General features: G+C 42.5%; 2 protein-coding genes across 5 annotated transcripts in view; one reads left to right on the top strand and one right to left on the bottom strand.

The window, feature by feature from the left end:
- The first annotated feature begins 4 nt into the window (after positions 1–4).
- GABARAPL2 (GABA type A receptor associated protein like 2) lies at positions 5–6,689 on the top strand. The gene is made up of 4 exons (XM_042797364.1): positions 5–175; positions 512–567; positions 3,861–4,033; positions 6,114–6,689. Exons 1-4 carry the CDS (start codon positions 142–144, stop codon positions 6,202–6,204), a joined length of 354 nt encoding a protein of 117 aa, XP_042653298.1. The 5' UTR covers positions 5–141; the 3' UTR covers positions 6,205–6,689.
- ADAT1 (adenosine deaminase tRNA specific 1) overlaps positions 4,040–15,179 on the bottom strand; it is a 33,484-nt gene continuing 22,344 nt past the window's right edge. For 2 of the 4 annotated variants that reach the window (XM_032981747.2, XM_032981749.2), the window contains one exon: positions 8,489–13,364. In XM_032981747.2, coding sequence (XP_032837638.2) covers positions 13,232–13,364 — 133 coding nt within the window. In that variant the 3' untranslated portion in view covers positions 8,489–13,231. Of the gene's footprint in view, positions 5,326–8,488; positions 13,365–15,179 lie in introns of those variants that run through there. The other 2 variants (XM_042797351.1, XM_032981750.2) reach the window with 2 other exon arrangements.

The following is a 15,179-nucleotide window of genomic DNA, read 5'->3' as shown; positions in this document are numbered from 1 at the left end:
GAAGTCCCGCCTGCCGAGCCGGGGCTGTTGTTGTTGTGACGGGGACCGTGACAGCGACAGGCCCGGCCGCCCGGCACGAGCCCCCGCCCGACCGCACACGGGCCTCGCCGCCGCCGGCTCCGCTTCCCGTCGGTCTGCACCATGAAGTGGATGTTCAAGGAGGACCACGCGCTGGGTAAGGGTGGGCCCGGGCCAGGCGCCGCGCGCCGGCGGCCCCGCCGCCCTCCGTCTCCTGTGTCGCCATCGGCCCCGGGGCCTCCCGACTCTGTGTGCCCCGGTCGGCTCCCCGAGCCGGTCGTCTTACCTCTGGGCAGACAGCCACCCGCGGCCCTCGCCAAAGGGTGGCGCGATGCCCGGGGACGGCCTCCCTGAACAGCTGGAGACCCCCTCTGGAGGGGGCAAGACGGTCGCCATCCCCGCGGGCTTCCGTTCCTGCGGCCGCTGCCCTCTCTGCCTAGGACACGGGCGGTACTATCACTATGCAGTGACTAATTGCGAGTTTTGTTCACAGAGCACAGATGTGTCGAGTCGGCAAAAATCCGAGCCAAATACCCTGACCGTGTCCCGGTGAGTAACCAAGCCAGCTTCATCTGAGTATCTAGAGGCAAAGGTGGATAAGCTGTTTCCATCTTAACCTCTCTTCTTTGATCAGATCCTACTAAGTAAACTCACCTTACCTTTTGCGTTCTTACATGTTTTAAAGAGTCTCCAGACACACCTAACTCATCTAACATTCCCCCCTCTACCCCAGTGCATATCGACAAGCGAGAGCACCTGGCTGTCTAAGCACTTTTCAGGCATCTTTATGGTTTATCGGTGTCATGGTTTCTTCTAACGGCCATTATATCCCAACAAATACCTTTGGTGTCTTGAGAATTCATTCTGTGCCTGATCCCAAGAAAGATCATAAAATCTTTAAATTTTGACAACCTTCCATCCTAGCTATATGAGGAAGGTGGTTTGTCCCTCATGTATTCCATACCTATAACCAGACTTACTGTGGTGAATCCCCCCATGCAAACACTGTTGTTTGTCACATTCTGAACTGCAGCTGTAGTCTTACGGTTTTTTAAATCAGCTGCCTACATTGCTGGATTATCTGGCAGTATAAGTCTGGTACAGCAGAGGCACACAGACAAAAATCACATCACAGCACCTTTCTGGTGATTTGGTGAAGTGATCAGCTGGCATCCTTGGCAGGCCAACTGATAATCCAGAGCATACTGCAGCCGTGCTTCATTTATTTTCCTTGAGGCATTGGTGAGCCTGGCTGAAGTGCTTGGTGGCTAGCTGTGGGAAGTCAGTAATCATTGCCAGATTAATTATAGAAATGCAGAGTATGGATATCAAAAGCAGTACTGCAAAGCACTGTAAAAAAAATGAGTATGTGGTCTATGCCCAACTAGAACCTTGCATTATACCACAGTTCACACTGCAACTATCAGAGTTTTGACTGTATTCAGATAAACGTGGCTTCTTCAACTCTGCGATGAGTTACCTGAGGTATGCGTGTGCCTCTACTTAGCATGAGTTTCTGACATACCGGTACGTGTTGTGCGATGGTACAGTATGCTGCACAGATTAATATGAAAGACTTCAGGGAAAAAAAAAAAAAAAAGTCATAATGAATACTCTGATGCTCTAGATGGAAGCCTAAGAGCCATTTTGGCATCTCTGGCTTCTGCACAACAGGTGAAATGGCAGATTAGATACTAGACTGGTGGTTCTCCCTCCTATTTACCTAAATATTGATTTTTTAGCTTCCACGTTACAGAAATTTATTTATAATATTTCTTCCTTTTTTTCTTTTGCTATATGCCGTATCAAGGCAGTTGGTTCTCTCATCTGCTAGGAGCAACTTGGGATGTTGTTTAAAGAAGACAGTTAAATTGGAAGGGTGGAGGCGATGTGTATATTAAAGCTGTATTTCGTCGTATTGTGGGATTTTATTTAGTCATGTGAGGATTTAAAAGAGGATAGGGCATGGCTGTTGCAAACTAGAATTCTATGTAACGTGAGATTTCAAGCAGTGATGCTCATACTTCCACGTCTTCTGAGGAGCAGCTAAGGACTCTGAGTTTGTCTAGTTTGGAGGAGGCTGAGGGGTGGCCTCATCATTCTTTACAGCTTCCTTAGGAAGGGATATGGAGAGGGAGGTGCTTATCTCTTCTCTATGGTATCCAGTGACAGGAGGCATGGGAATGGTTCAAAGCTGCATCAGGAGAGGTTCAGGCTTGACAGGGGGAAGCACTGCTTTACCGAGAGGGTGGTCAAACCCTGGAACAGGCTTCCTGGAGGTGGTCAATGCTCCATGCCTATCAGTGTTTAAGAGGCATTTGAACAATGCCCTTAATAACATGCTTTAATTTTTGGTCAGCCCTTAAGTAGTTAGGCAGTTAGACTAGATGACTGTGGTAGGTCCCTTGCAACTCAACTATTCTGTTGTATTCTGCTTTCTTTTTACATTGTGATAGTGACAAAACCAATGTAAGCAGCATCTGTACAAAGGGGATGCACTTCCTCAGATCACCTGACATTGATCAGGTACCAGCACTGAAGACTACTTGAATTTTTCATTACTCCACTACAGCTGAATGGGGCAAGGAAGAAATATAGTTAAATGGATTCCTCGGTTTGTTACTATCAACTGGAGTAAGTGAGAAGACAGACATCCTGGACTCCTTACTTCAATCACCAATTAGTTTAAGGGAAGTAGTGCAGACAAGCCACTCCTAAACTTGAAGTTTTCAATCTGCCTGTGCTTTGAAGGTCTCAGCAGACACCAGTTCCTCTCTGCCCCCGCCCCCCAAGCTTCTGTCACAGAATACACTATTTTCGGATAGTGCACATGGGGAACTTCAGAACATTTTGAAAACTAGCCGTATTTAAACACAATAGGATGTTACTGTACCGGTATGAATAAATCACAGAATCGCAGAACAGCTGAAGTGGGAAGGGACCTCCAGAGATCATCTGGTCTAACCCCTCCCTGCTAAAGCAGGGCCACCTCCAAAGTGGGAGACTCCACAGCCTCTCTGGGCAACCTCTGCCAGCGCTCTGTCACTCGCACGGTAAGAAGGTGTTTCCTGATGTTCAGAGGGAACCCCCTGTGTTTCCGTCTGTGCCCACTGCCTCTTGTCCTGCCCCTGGGCACCACCGAAAACAGCCTAGCTCCATTTTCCTTGCACCTTCTCTTCAGGTATTTATACCATTGATAAGATCCTCCTCCGAGCCTTCTCTTCTCTAGGCTGAACACAGTCCCAGCTCTCCCAGCCTTTCCTCACAGGAGAGATGCTCCAGTCCCTGAAATATCTTCGAGGCCCTTTGTTGGGCTCTCTCCAGTATGTCCATGTCTCTCTTGTACCAAGGAGCCCAGAACTGGACACAGCACTCCAGGTGTGGCCTCACCGGTGCCAGGACAGAGGAAAGATCACCTCCCTGGACCTGCTGGCATTACTTTGCTGAACGCAGCCCAGGATACCATTAGTCTTCTTTCCTGCCAGGGCACAGTGCTGGCTCACGTTCAACTTGGGGTCCACACTGCAGTATTAAAATAGGCATATACTTTCCTGTCACAAGATTCTTTTGGGTATATTGCATCTTTTTACCCCATGATTATCAACCTTGGGCATAGGAAGTTTTGAGCCATTGTGTATATGAATGTAGGTTTCATTGCAGTTGTTAAATCAGGTTTTACAGTGCTGAGCCAGTCCTACCTCTCACGTGGTTGTGGTCAAGAAATCTTTTTGTTCCTCCCCTCTGCTCACTGTTGTAAGCCTATACCAGCGAGCAATTTACCAAATTCATACCATTTTCATACCAATCCTGAAAAGCCTGACCTTCACACCTGCACTTTACAGGTCATAGTGGAGAAGGTCTCAGGATCTCAGATTGTTGATATTGACAAGAGGAAGTACTTAGTTCCATCTGACATCACCGTGGCCCAGTTCATGTGGATCATCAGGAAGAGGATTCAGCTGCCATCTGAGAAAGCAATATTCCTCTTTGTAGACAAGACTGTCCCACAGTCCAGGTGAGAGGCTATTCGTTTGCTATTCAGAACCTTTTCAGGAAGCCTGTACGTATCAGAAGGATAGTAAGCCCCTTATTTGAGGCTTATTTGGTGATTTCAGGAGGTGTTTAGTTACATCGTAATCTCACTGTGATAGGTTTTGTTCCTCACAAGTTTGATAAACATCTTACTGCTATAGCTAGGCTGAAAGGAAAGGTGACTGAAAAATACATTACGATTTCCTCCCATAGCAAGAGGGTGAGCTCTGGAGTTACTAAAGTATCTTTAATTGAGTGCAAGAACATTTACATCATCAATGCCAAAAAAATAAATCATGCTCAATGTAACAAAAGTGTTGCATGTTAAATACTGAAAAGCAAACACCATAAATTATTCTGAAAAAAACATTAACCTGTCAGCTCATAAAGATATTATGACATTACAGACTAGTTGCTGTTACTTGTTTTAAAAATTACTTACTTTCCTCTCTAAAAACAAAATGCAAAATTACTGTAGAAGGGTTTTTCACATTGCTTTTATATAGGAGTAAGTTTCATTGTAGTCTGCTACATACAGAATAATATATAGCAGAAGCAGCTACTACAACTGCTTTTTATATGAGATACTTTAATAGTATTTGAGGAAATAGCACGTCATGATGTTATGTGTCTTAGATATATTATTATTAATCCTTACCTGTGTAACAGCAATAGCCCCTCCAGGTAACCTGTCCAGACTCAGTCAGGAATATTTTTATTTACTTTGTGATACACAATAGGGACCTGTGAGAACCCTCTTCTGCTTGCTTTCTTCTAAGAATATTAGGAATGCCTATATGTTATCTTCTTAACAATGCTGTAGAACTGCTAGGAACAGAAAAGAAAAAGGGCACATTGTCTCATCTCACTTGTTCATGATGGGATGTCACATCTCTGGTGGAAAAATAGGGTCTTGAACCTTCAATATTAATCCAAAAATGGTAACTTTTTAACAGATAAACAAAAATCTCATCTGTTAATGGCTCTGCTCCTCTCATAGACTGAGTTTATTACATAGACCCTTAACTCTTCACATCCTTCTCTCCTAATCCAGATGTTTATTTATTACTCACCAATTCCCTGCCATTTCAAGTACTGCCTGCAACTCTTCCCAGCTCCTCTCTTGGGTAAAAAGCCATGATCGTTTTCCCTGTTATGCACATTCAGTGCGCATCTTTCAGTTCACTAGCCTTTTCTCAGTCTCAGGAAGTCAGAGAAAGGTGAGCTGAGGAGGTCTCATTTGTGCAACTGACTGATGGCAAGTGCCCGTTTCACCTGTAGATAGATGGTTGGAGCAGTTGTACTGGCCAAGTAGTTACTTGGGTTTCTTTTTGTTTTCAAAATACGGACATTGCCGTAAAGACCAGAACTGCTTTGACTGTGGAGGGCCACGTGTATTCAGTTTAAGAAAATTTTAATTTGATCAAACATTTAAAATCTTGTCCACTGAAAAAGCACTAGTTTCTGGCTAACTTGTAATTTATTGCCCACATGTTTTGGTACTAGCACTAAGTCATCACTTTTTAACAACATGGAAAACAAAGTTTTTACTCCCGAAATGAACTGGGACCTCAGAGAAACAGTCCAAAAAGTGCAAGTCTGATAGGCTTGAGACCAGCTGAACGTTCATGACTACACTGGGTGGGGGGAGAAATAAGGTTGCTCACACTAGAAGAAAAACAGTAATGCAGCTGCATGCAAGCAAGGTGCTATCAGGGCTATCGATCCCAGTATTAGTCACAGCATCAATAACAGATGATTCAGAACCTGAAATACATTCAGTGACTAATTTCCAATAAAATAAGGAAGCGTTCTGACAAATGCGTTTGTGAAGAAGTAACAAAAACCTAGACACTCTGCAGAGAGCCCAGGATCATTTTGCTAACTCAGGAGTCAACTGCTTTTTATATAGCCTCTTTTTTTTTTTTTTTTTTTTTTTTGTTAATTTACACACAGACTTACAAGTTTTAGCTTTTCTTCATCCTTGTTTGTGTGAGGTTGTAACTTACCATTTGCAACTGTCATGATCCAAGCAAACAGTTTCTCTTTTTTCCCCCTTCAAGCTTAACTATGGGACAACTTTATGAGAAGGAAAAGGATGAGGATGGATTCTTGTATGTTGCCTACAGTGGAGAGAACACATTTGGTTTCTGAATGGTGGGTCTTGGCTACTATACCATCCTGCTGTGTATCTTGTAAATAGCTGATCATTTTCTGTTCTGACATCCACAGAAGTTCCTTCTATATACATGCATTTGTAACTGGATTTATTTCTTAATATATTGATAGGTCTTGTTTTATTAGACTGTTAAATTATCAAAAAAAAAGTTTTGTTGTTTTTGTGTATTTTTTTTCTCATGGCTATGAATTCCCAGAGCCTCACTGCTTTGGGCGATACGTTTGATAACAGTGATTAAATAATAAAGCAAAGTAGTTGGGCTACTAAAACATGAAGAATATGCATTTATTCTGTTTTGAGGTGTTAGTTTCAGAAAAATAAAACCATTAAATTAGTGTTGGGAACACTGGATTTGCTAGCTTATCTTAAGAAGGAGCAAGATGCTGATCGTGTTGAATTGAGCTAATATGTTCCTCTTTCTCAATTAACAAACAAGTACAATAAAAATTCCTGTCACAAACAGGCAGTGCTGTCATTTCTTTACCTGTTATACATCACATTTACTAGACACTCTACAGCTGCTTATGTTATTTACTAGACGCTGTACAGCTTCTCAACCTTTAGAATGTGGATGATGATACAAGGAGGAAACAAGGAGCTATTTATAGGTTCCAAAACCAATTGCTTTAGAGATACTCAATCTCATCAGAAGAGCTATGCCTGCCCACAGGCTATCAACAGAGAAGCAAATGCCATGGGCTCTGGAAAACAGACCTAGGTGACAAAAGCATAGCATGTAAGGAAAGGGCACCTAAGGAGAAGGAATGATACAAACAGGAGACCGGAGAGCTGGAGAACTGGAAGGTATAATTCGTACATGAGTTATTACAGATAGAGAAATCATTGGTAAGGAGTTCAGATTAAAACATGCACAAGCATGAGCAGCTCTTAAAACAAACAAAACCAAAACACAAGAAAACAGTCTTGTATTACATGTAGTTATATAAACATACATGTCCTTTCCAAGTAAAAATTCTGTGGATATTGTAAGGTCATCACAGGACCAAGTATGTGAAAAAACAATTTTACTATACAGCCGAGTGGTACAGTTGACATGCCTGAGTGACAGGATGCCATTCAGAGGGACCTAAACAAGCTCTAGAAGTGAGCCCATGTGAACCTCATGAGGTTTGACAAGGCCAAGTGCAAGGTCATGCACCTGGACTGGGGAAACCCCCACCATCAATACAGGCTGGGGGATGAAGGGACTGAGAGCAGCTGTGCAGAGAAGGACTCAGGGGAACTGGTGGATGAAAAACTGAGTACGAGCCAGCAATGTGCGCTCACAGCTCGGAAAGCCGACCGTGTCCTGGACTGCATCAAGAGAAGCATGGCCGGAAGGTTGAGGGAGGGGATTCTCTCCTTCTACTCTACTCTGGTGCTATTCCACCTGGACTACTGCGTCCAGCTCTGGAGTCCTCAGTACAGGACAGACATGGACCTACTGGAACAGGTCCAGAGGAGGGCCACAAAAATTATCAGAGGGCTGGAACACCTCTCCTGTGAGGAAAGGCTGAGAGCGTTGGGGTTCTTTAGCCTGGAGAAAAGAAGGCTCCAGGGAGACTTTAATTGAAGCTTTTCAATACTTAAAGGGAGCTTATAAGAAAGACAGGGACAGACTTTTTAATGGTTTTAAACTAAAAGAGGGTAGATTCAAACTAGATAGAAGAAATTCTTTTTATCGTGAGGGTGGTGAAACACTGGAACAGGTTGCAGATGCCCCATCCTTGGAAACATTCAAGGTCAGGCTGGACAGGGCTTTGAGCAACCTGATCGAGTTGAAGATGTCCCTGTTCATTGCAGAAGGGTTGGACTAGCTGACCTTTAAAAGCCCCTTCCAACGCAAACATTTCTATGATTCTACTTGGTTGAGGCAGACAACTAGAATTAGAAATGCTGTATGCAAGAAAGAATTCAAGATCAGTTCCTCTAGTTTATGAGCACTATAGCCAAAGTACATACACAGCACAGCAAAAATAAAGAGGCTTTGCCACAAAACCAAAAAAATTTGTTATTCATGAGGCTCTCAACTTCTCTCCAAATGGGTTTACCATAGTTACACAGCTACCTCTACTTACATGCAATGAGGCAAACTTGTGGCTCTGAATGGGGAGGGAGGGGGAGGGCACAGAAAAATCATCTAATTGACCTAATTTGCACAGTATTGGAGTGCATGCTTTGATTTTAACGGAGAACACTGAGTTGGTAAAGTAGCATCACTTTGAACTTCATAAGCCAACAAGGAAACACTAATTACAGTTTAGATTCCTAATAAAAGTTTTATTTTGTTTTCACGCTACATGGTGTGGGAGAGTTTAGTTTCTAAAACGGTTCCGCTTACAGTGGAAATTTATCACTTTCCAAGCTTAAATCAAATTCATACTAACTCAAAGTCCCATGAAGCCACCTTGTGCCTAGAATTATGTTTGGCTCTACAGTTATGCACAGGGACTGACAGGAGGACTCCAAAATGAGAAGGTAGGAGCCTATGAAATGTTGACGCTACTCTATTATTGAGGCTTGTCACAGTAACAGTGCTGCATGTGCTTACTGTCTCTTAAAATGTGCAGTAAGCCCTTCATTATTCACAATAGCACTGCAAGGTACAGCACTGCCTTAGTAAACATTCATCGCTAATTTCTCCCACATGCTCTCTTTCCACACATTTAGTATTAATGTTTACTCTTAACAGAATTTTTGTTTCAGAATGAAGAAAAGTGGTTTCATCTGTGGGGTTTTTTTTTATTATCTTTTATTACTGGAAAATATTCTGTTTCCTTTAAGCTGAAACTTCAGTTTGTCTATGTTTATCAAGTAGTATTTTTTGCTAGCTGTTAAGGACAGAGTAAGAAGTGTAACTTACAAGTGCTAGATAAAGCTAATTACATGCTAGCACAGAGATATATTCAAACAAAACAAGGGAAGATGTAGTTTTATTCCCAATGCTATCATCAAGGTGACTTTTGCAATACCCTTCATAAGCCTCTAAAAACACCACATATCTACTCTCTTGAATGTCTCTGTAATTATTACTTAGATTTAGGAGACCGGGTATACAAGTAGTTACAGAGAATGCAAGGATAAATGTTCTACAGCAGTAACTTTACTTTTCATCTGCAGATGCACTTAAAATGTCAATAAAACATCAAGATATTTCCTTTATAAATGCATTGAAGAAATGCATCCTTTTAGAAAGTACAGTCACTTTTTTTAAAATTATTAAAATCGTTTGGGTTCCATATGATCTTCACTTTCTGTTAACCCTTCAGGACTGGAAAGGCATTTCAATTTATACACTGAAGAGAAAACAAAGAAATACCTCACTGTTTCTACAGCAACACTTCTACATCACCTATCTTTAAGCTAACTTGAAATTCCACTTCTGATATAACTAAACCAGCACTAGATGAATTTAGACTGTCTTTCCTCAAGAACCATCTTTCTTACATCTGTAAACCACTGCTGCAACTCTATTACAATGACATTATCAGATTCTTGGGATGGTTATGCTTTGAGAGAAAGATCTGCTAGGCCCCTCAACTACATTTGGCTCCCAATTTTACTACACCACCTTTATTTCCTCCTTACTAACAGTAGCTTCCCAGCAGTAACTCATGCTTCATTTCTGTACTCATGCCTCATGCATTTTCTCCAGGTGTGTTTTCATAACAAGCTCATAGTTTGTAACAAGCAAAAGTAAGCCTGGCTACGCCTCATCCTGCCCTCTAGGTGCAGCCCTAGCAATTCCTCTCCTCTAGTGCTTACTGCAAAGCTGATTTAACTCCTAGTGAAAAGCTACACCTTGTTTTGGGCTCATGGTTTGTTCTTCTACAAAGTAATTTGAATGATCTTCAATTTACCCTAGATGTACTTGAGATCAGTGAGTGCTCCAGCTGGTGTAAGGTGAGCAGCGGAATCACATCACAAAGATGAAAACCTTGCTTTCTGTAAAGGTAGTGGACTCTGCCATGCTGTCTCATGAACTGCAGGCTCCAGCTCAGATTGTTTACTTCTACAGTTGGATAAAACCACTTGCTCTGCTTTTGAGTTCCTTAAAGATATGCAGGCAGTCTGCCCGGCCTTCTTACTGTGACTGAAAACAGAATGATTTCTCCAATAGTGAAGCTGGTAAAGACATCCCACTCAAAACAAGGATTACAGTTTCTTTGCTCTGGCAAAGAGGGACCATTGGTCCCCATTACTAGTTTGGGAAAGTCAAGGACTTATCTAGGCAATACAAATACGCTCTGCAGAGCATTTTACACATGCCTCCGGAATCTCGGTGCCCTGATATGCTCTGCTGCTCCCATTACCAATCGTTTGGTTGTCCTCATTAACCATGAATTGTGGGCACTTCATCCCCCTTACTTCACCCCACCCGCCTCAACTCAGCTCCCCTGTGGCAGAGTCTTTGCATTCTACTGTCCTCCCTACACCTTGCCTCTCTGTTTTTCAGTGTGTCAGCTATTCCAGTGCAAAGGAGTGATAAGAGCTTGGAGCACATCAACGGCTACCTTCGAGGAGCATTTCTTCCGAAGATCTGCTGACAATGACAAAAGTTGAATTTGCTACCTCTTCCAAAGGCGGAGATTGTGTCCTCTCTTCTCTCTGCATTTTTCCCTTGTGATTTTAGAGCGATTTCTCGATACTGCTTACAGCATTTCCTGACGTTTTGGAATTAAACAGAAGCAGCGTTTAAATACTTATTTTCAATCCCAGAAATGCCTTCCAGTTTAGTATAAGATCCTGCAGGCTTAGCCCCTCAACCTTTTAAATTCTGCTTTGTTTTAGCTCCTTCCCTCTCTTCACGTATTCACTGACTCATTTGGCTTAAATATGTCCTCAACTCCATCCAAACAGTGAGGTTAGAATCAGCGTGCAGCACCTCTAAAACTACTTTTAAACCTGACAAGTAGAAGAAATCAGCAGTCTACAGTTCACAAGTATTTTACAAATGCACAGGACAATCCTACTAGGAACAATCTCTCCTAATAGCAAGCTCAAATTTTAGGAAAGAGTTAAAAGAATTTACATCCTATAACTGCACATCTGAAAACTAGTCCGATGCCAAGACTACAGAACAACTAGCCTTATGTAACCCATTTTAATATTGCAGCTAGATAGGAAATGGGAACATTCCAGCCTGGTCAGCAGGTTCACTACAGACCTTGTTATTAACAAAGGGAAACTAGGTATGTTAAGGTATAGTTTCTGCAAGATTTCAGGGAAAGACAAAGGTAAATTTCAGGAGCCAGGAAATTTACTGGTTATCTCTTTAGGTACACTACGGGACTTTGCCCCTGGAATGCTATTTGCTCAATTACAGTAACTGCTACCATTTCTCTTCAGCAGTTCACCCTATAGCCCACCTACAGCGGCATCTGGCCATTCCTCATCCTCTGATGACTAATGCAAGTCACCATTCTCCATAATCTCCTGCCCTTTAGAAACACATACGACGACTCTCCCCTGACCAATACAACTGGTCTTTCTGCATGTTATTGCTGGATTTGAGAAGACAGGCTTATACACACACAGAACTCAAGTTCTTTGTTATTTCTTCAACAATAAGAGAGAACTATTCTTATTTGACAAGTCAACCCAAGTGTGAAGTAAAAGGATTTGCTGTAATCGATTCCCAGACTGTAATGTGGTAGGTACTGTTCAGTCCCATGTGTAGCTCAGTAGGTTGACTGTAAAGGCTGTTTGGAGAACTGCTGCGCCCATTTTTCAAATCCAAAACTATAGTAAGATACCAAAGAACAGAAAACTTAAATCACTCAAGTATTCTTACGTTCTAAATTATCCACTTCTTTCACGCTGCCATTGCCTTGTCCAAATATTTTATGAATTGTAGTTTACAATGGAAAAAGTACAAAAGCAGAGTGTTCTCAGTAGCAGTTATAGTCCTGAACTTGCTCACAGAAGGCAGTAACTTGGGACAGAAAGTTTAAGGAGGATTACCCTCTGCTTCCCCGCAGCTTGCAATGTTGACTGTTTTCCCGTGCAGATGTTATTTGGTAATAGAGCATAAAGGCAAAGACTGCCAGAGACCACTTTCAGTCCCTGCCAAAGCATCTCCACCTTTGCCAGGCTACTAATGAACACTTGCCAGGAAACAGTGACATAAACGGCTAAGGCATTGCTGCTTTTAAATAACCATATATCATGGGGCAGCAGGGAGATGGACGGTGCTTGAAACGCTGCAAAGAAGGTAAATGTTTCCCTGGAATTACACAGGATTGACAGGATTGAACTAGGTAATTTGGGAGGTTTCTTCCCTGCCCACAGAAGCAAAGCAGTTGAAGAGGTATCTGGCAAAGTCCTGACATTAAGAACGATGCACAGAATATCGTAAGGGATATTATTTGACACAGCCTTCTCCCCAGCACTCTTTTGTTTCTGCTTTGGCTATATTTAGTAAATAGTAGCTGATGTGAAGGACTCCCAGAAAAAAGATGCTTTAACAGAACTAGTATTTCCAGTTAGAAGCAATGGGGCACGGAAAATTCTTCCAGGCACCAGACAAGCAGAGCCAAGAGTTACAGAAATATTACTTACTATACATCAGGGTTGTCCCAGCAACACAAAAACAACCATAACATTATGAAGAGCGGAAGAAAAAAAGCCGCGGTAAAATTTTACAGTGACAGCCTTGCTTCCATAGCACTGCTTCCATTTCAGTTGACGTTACTTCTACTGCAATGGACTATTTTTGCTGATAGATCATATCCTCAGATAACAGAAGATAGCACATCACTGCTTCCTTTCTTTTGTTTCATGCAGCTCAGAACTTTAAGTCAGCAATGATCCTTTTCTGTATTCCACTGAAAAGGGGGCTTCAACTCATCCAAAATAAAGACTCTTCTAAATTGCTTTCCTTTCCACTCCTGTCTCCTTACAGCGTATCAACTAGAGGTCAACTTTTCCTGGTCCCTGAACTGCAAAGGTATCTGCTGTGCACCAGGGCTTATTGCTGGATTTATGCAGCCACATGTATTCTCATGTGAAGTGCAGGTATTCCTTGGCATTCTTGACCCAACCTGGCAGGGCTTGGGTACGCAGCACTTTCCAGGCTTCTTGATAATTTAATGCAGCTTCCTTGTAGTCCCAGTAGGTTTCTAGAGTCTTCATCCTGACAGAAAATGCACAACAATGAAAACATTTCCATTATCATATTGGATGTAATGTCACAAAATGAAAAAAAGCAATCAAACACCTAAGAACATGATGATGCCCTGATGAGGTCTTTCATTCTACTAAGTGAAATTATTGTGTGCTTCTAGGGAGACTGGAAGAGACCCAGGCCCTGAAGCTACTGTATCCAGACACTGTCAGCAGTCTTACAAAAAGAAAGAAAAGGAACCAAAAGAACAACTCCTCCACCGTGCTCCATACACACTCTCCAGCAACAGAAGCATTGGTGTTTGACTGTGTGACAGTAGGTTACAGAAAACTTCCATGGTAGCAAAGAACGTTGAAGCAAAGCAGAAAAGGTGGCTAGAGATAGGTGCTTTGAATTGGGTGGAGGTAGCCTTGTTTTGCTAGCCAAATGGATACAATTGCTGGCTGGAAGGAAAGGGGACAAGGACAAACAGGACAGGGTTTATTTTCCTACACAAAATAACAGGGAAGAGTGAGACAAAGGAGAAAGTACTTTTTATCTTCTCCCTAAAGCAAAAGAGACTCAGCAGTTCCGTTGCTCTGTTCTTTACCCTCATGTAGCACCTGCTCCCCACAATCTCAGTAGAACCACTGGTCGCTGCTGAGTGCATCATACCATCAATTTGCAGAACAGTGAAATTCAGGTCTAGAGTATCTGAACACAAGTGCCTCTAAGACAATTTCATCATGACTTTTTTTCCTTTTCTTGCATGCCTTTCCCAGCCTCTTTTGTCTCCCTTTGCCAAACAGTTTGTCAGCCACACGTGGCATGTAATGTTTACACATTTGACCCAATACGAAGGAAAGATCACAGGCACCATTACCTTCATCAAGAAAGAGGAAGAGTCAAACTACTACAGGACCTCTAGTCTAAAAAGTCTGAGAATCACCACACTAACTTCCAGAATGAGCTTTCATGCTCAAAGGCAATACTGATCACCACCACCCACCCCAAAAAATCCCTCAACAACCCCCCAAAAAAACTAACAGCCCACCATCAGAAGCTGTATTTCAGGCATTCAGCATTCTGCTATAAATGTATTTCTAGAACACTGTGACAAACATAGCAAGCCATGAGATATTATCTATCCTGCAGACCTTTGGTTCAGAAAGTGCAAGAGTGGAGAACCTGTCCATGCCACTGCTGAACATGGCAGATGTATACTCTCTTACAAATCTGCCTGCACTCTTGTCTCCCAGCTAATCCATTTTGCTTTCTTTACCTCTTCCACATTAATCAAACTGTGTGAAACTAACCTCTGAGCTGCTCTGGAAAGTTCCATGGAAAGTCCCACTGTAACTCTCCTCCACCTGGTCAGTGGAACAGACACAGAACCCCATTATCCATGGTGGATCATGGTTTAGGAGCATCACTGAACAGGCAAAAGACCAGCAACTATCTGCATAAGCAGCATTCAGGAAACACCACAGGTCCAAGAAAGGCAAAGGTCAATCCATCACAACCCGCTCCAAAACCATCACACAGGCAAAGCTCTTCCTCTCCTAGGTACTCCAACATGTACCTCAGACATGGTTCAAACCACCTGCATCTTCTCCTCCACCTCAAAACCACCCTCTGGGGAACAATATGCATGCTTACACTTGAGGATAATGACCAAGTCATTCTTTGGGAAGAAATTCTCTTACGCTAGCACTCTTCTTGCACTTAAAAGTACATCTGACACATTTGTTTAAGACTTTGACCTTGCCCTTCTTCACTATAAATGCATCTGATGATACTTGTCCTTTACCATAGAATAGCTAATACCAGATGCTGCTTACACCT

The sequence above is a fragment of the Tyto alba genome, unplaced genomic scaffold, assembly GCF_018691265.1.
Source record: "Tyto alba isolate M040663 unplaced genomic scaffold, T.alba_DEE_v4.0 Super-Scaffold_26, whole genome shotgun sequence".
NCBI classification, from domain to species: Eukaryota; Metazoa; Chordata; class Aves; order Strigiformes; family Tytonidae; genus Tyto; species Tyto alba.
This window is presented reverse-complemented; position numbering and strand designations above follow the sequence as displayed.

Coding starts and splice junctions, on each gene's coding strand:
- GABARAPL2 (XM_042797364.1), top strand. CDS start 142: ATGAAGTGGATGTTCAAGGAGGACCACGCGCTGG. Junction 176..511: donor CAAGGAGGACCACGCGCTGG/GTAAGGGTGGGC, acceptor TTTTGTTCACAG/AGCACAGATGTGTCGAGTCG. Junction 4,034..6,113: donor AAGACTGTCCCACAGTCCAG/GTGAGAGGCTAT, acceptor TCCCCCTTCAAG/CTTAACTATGGGACAACTTT.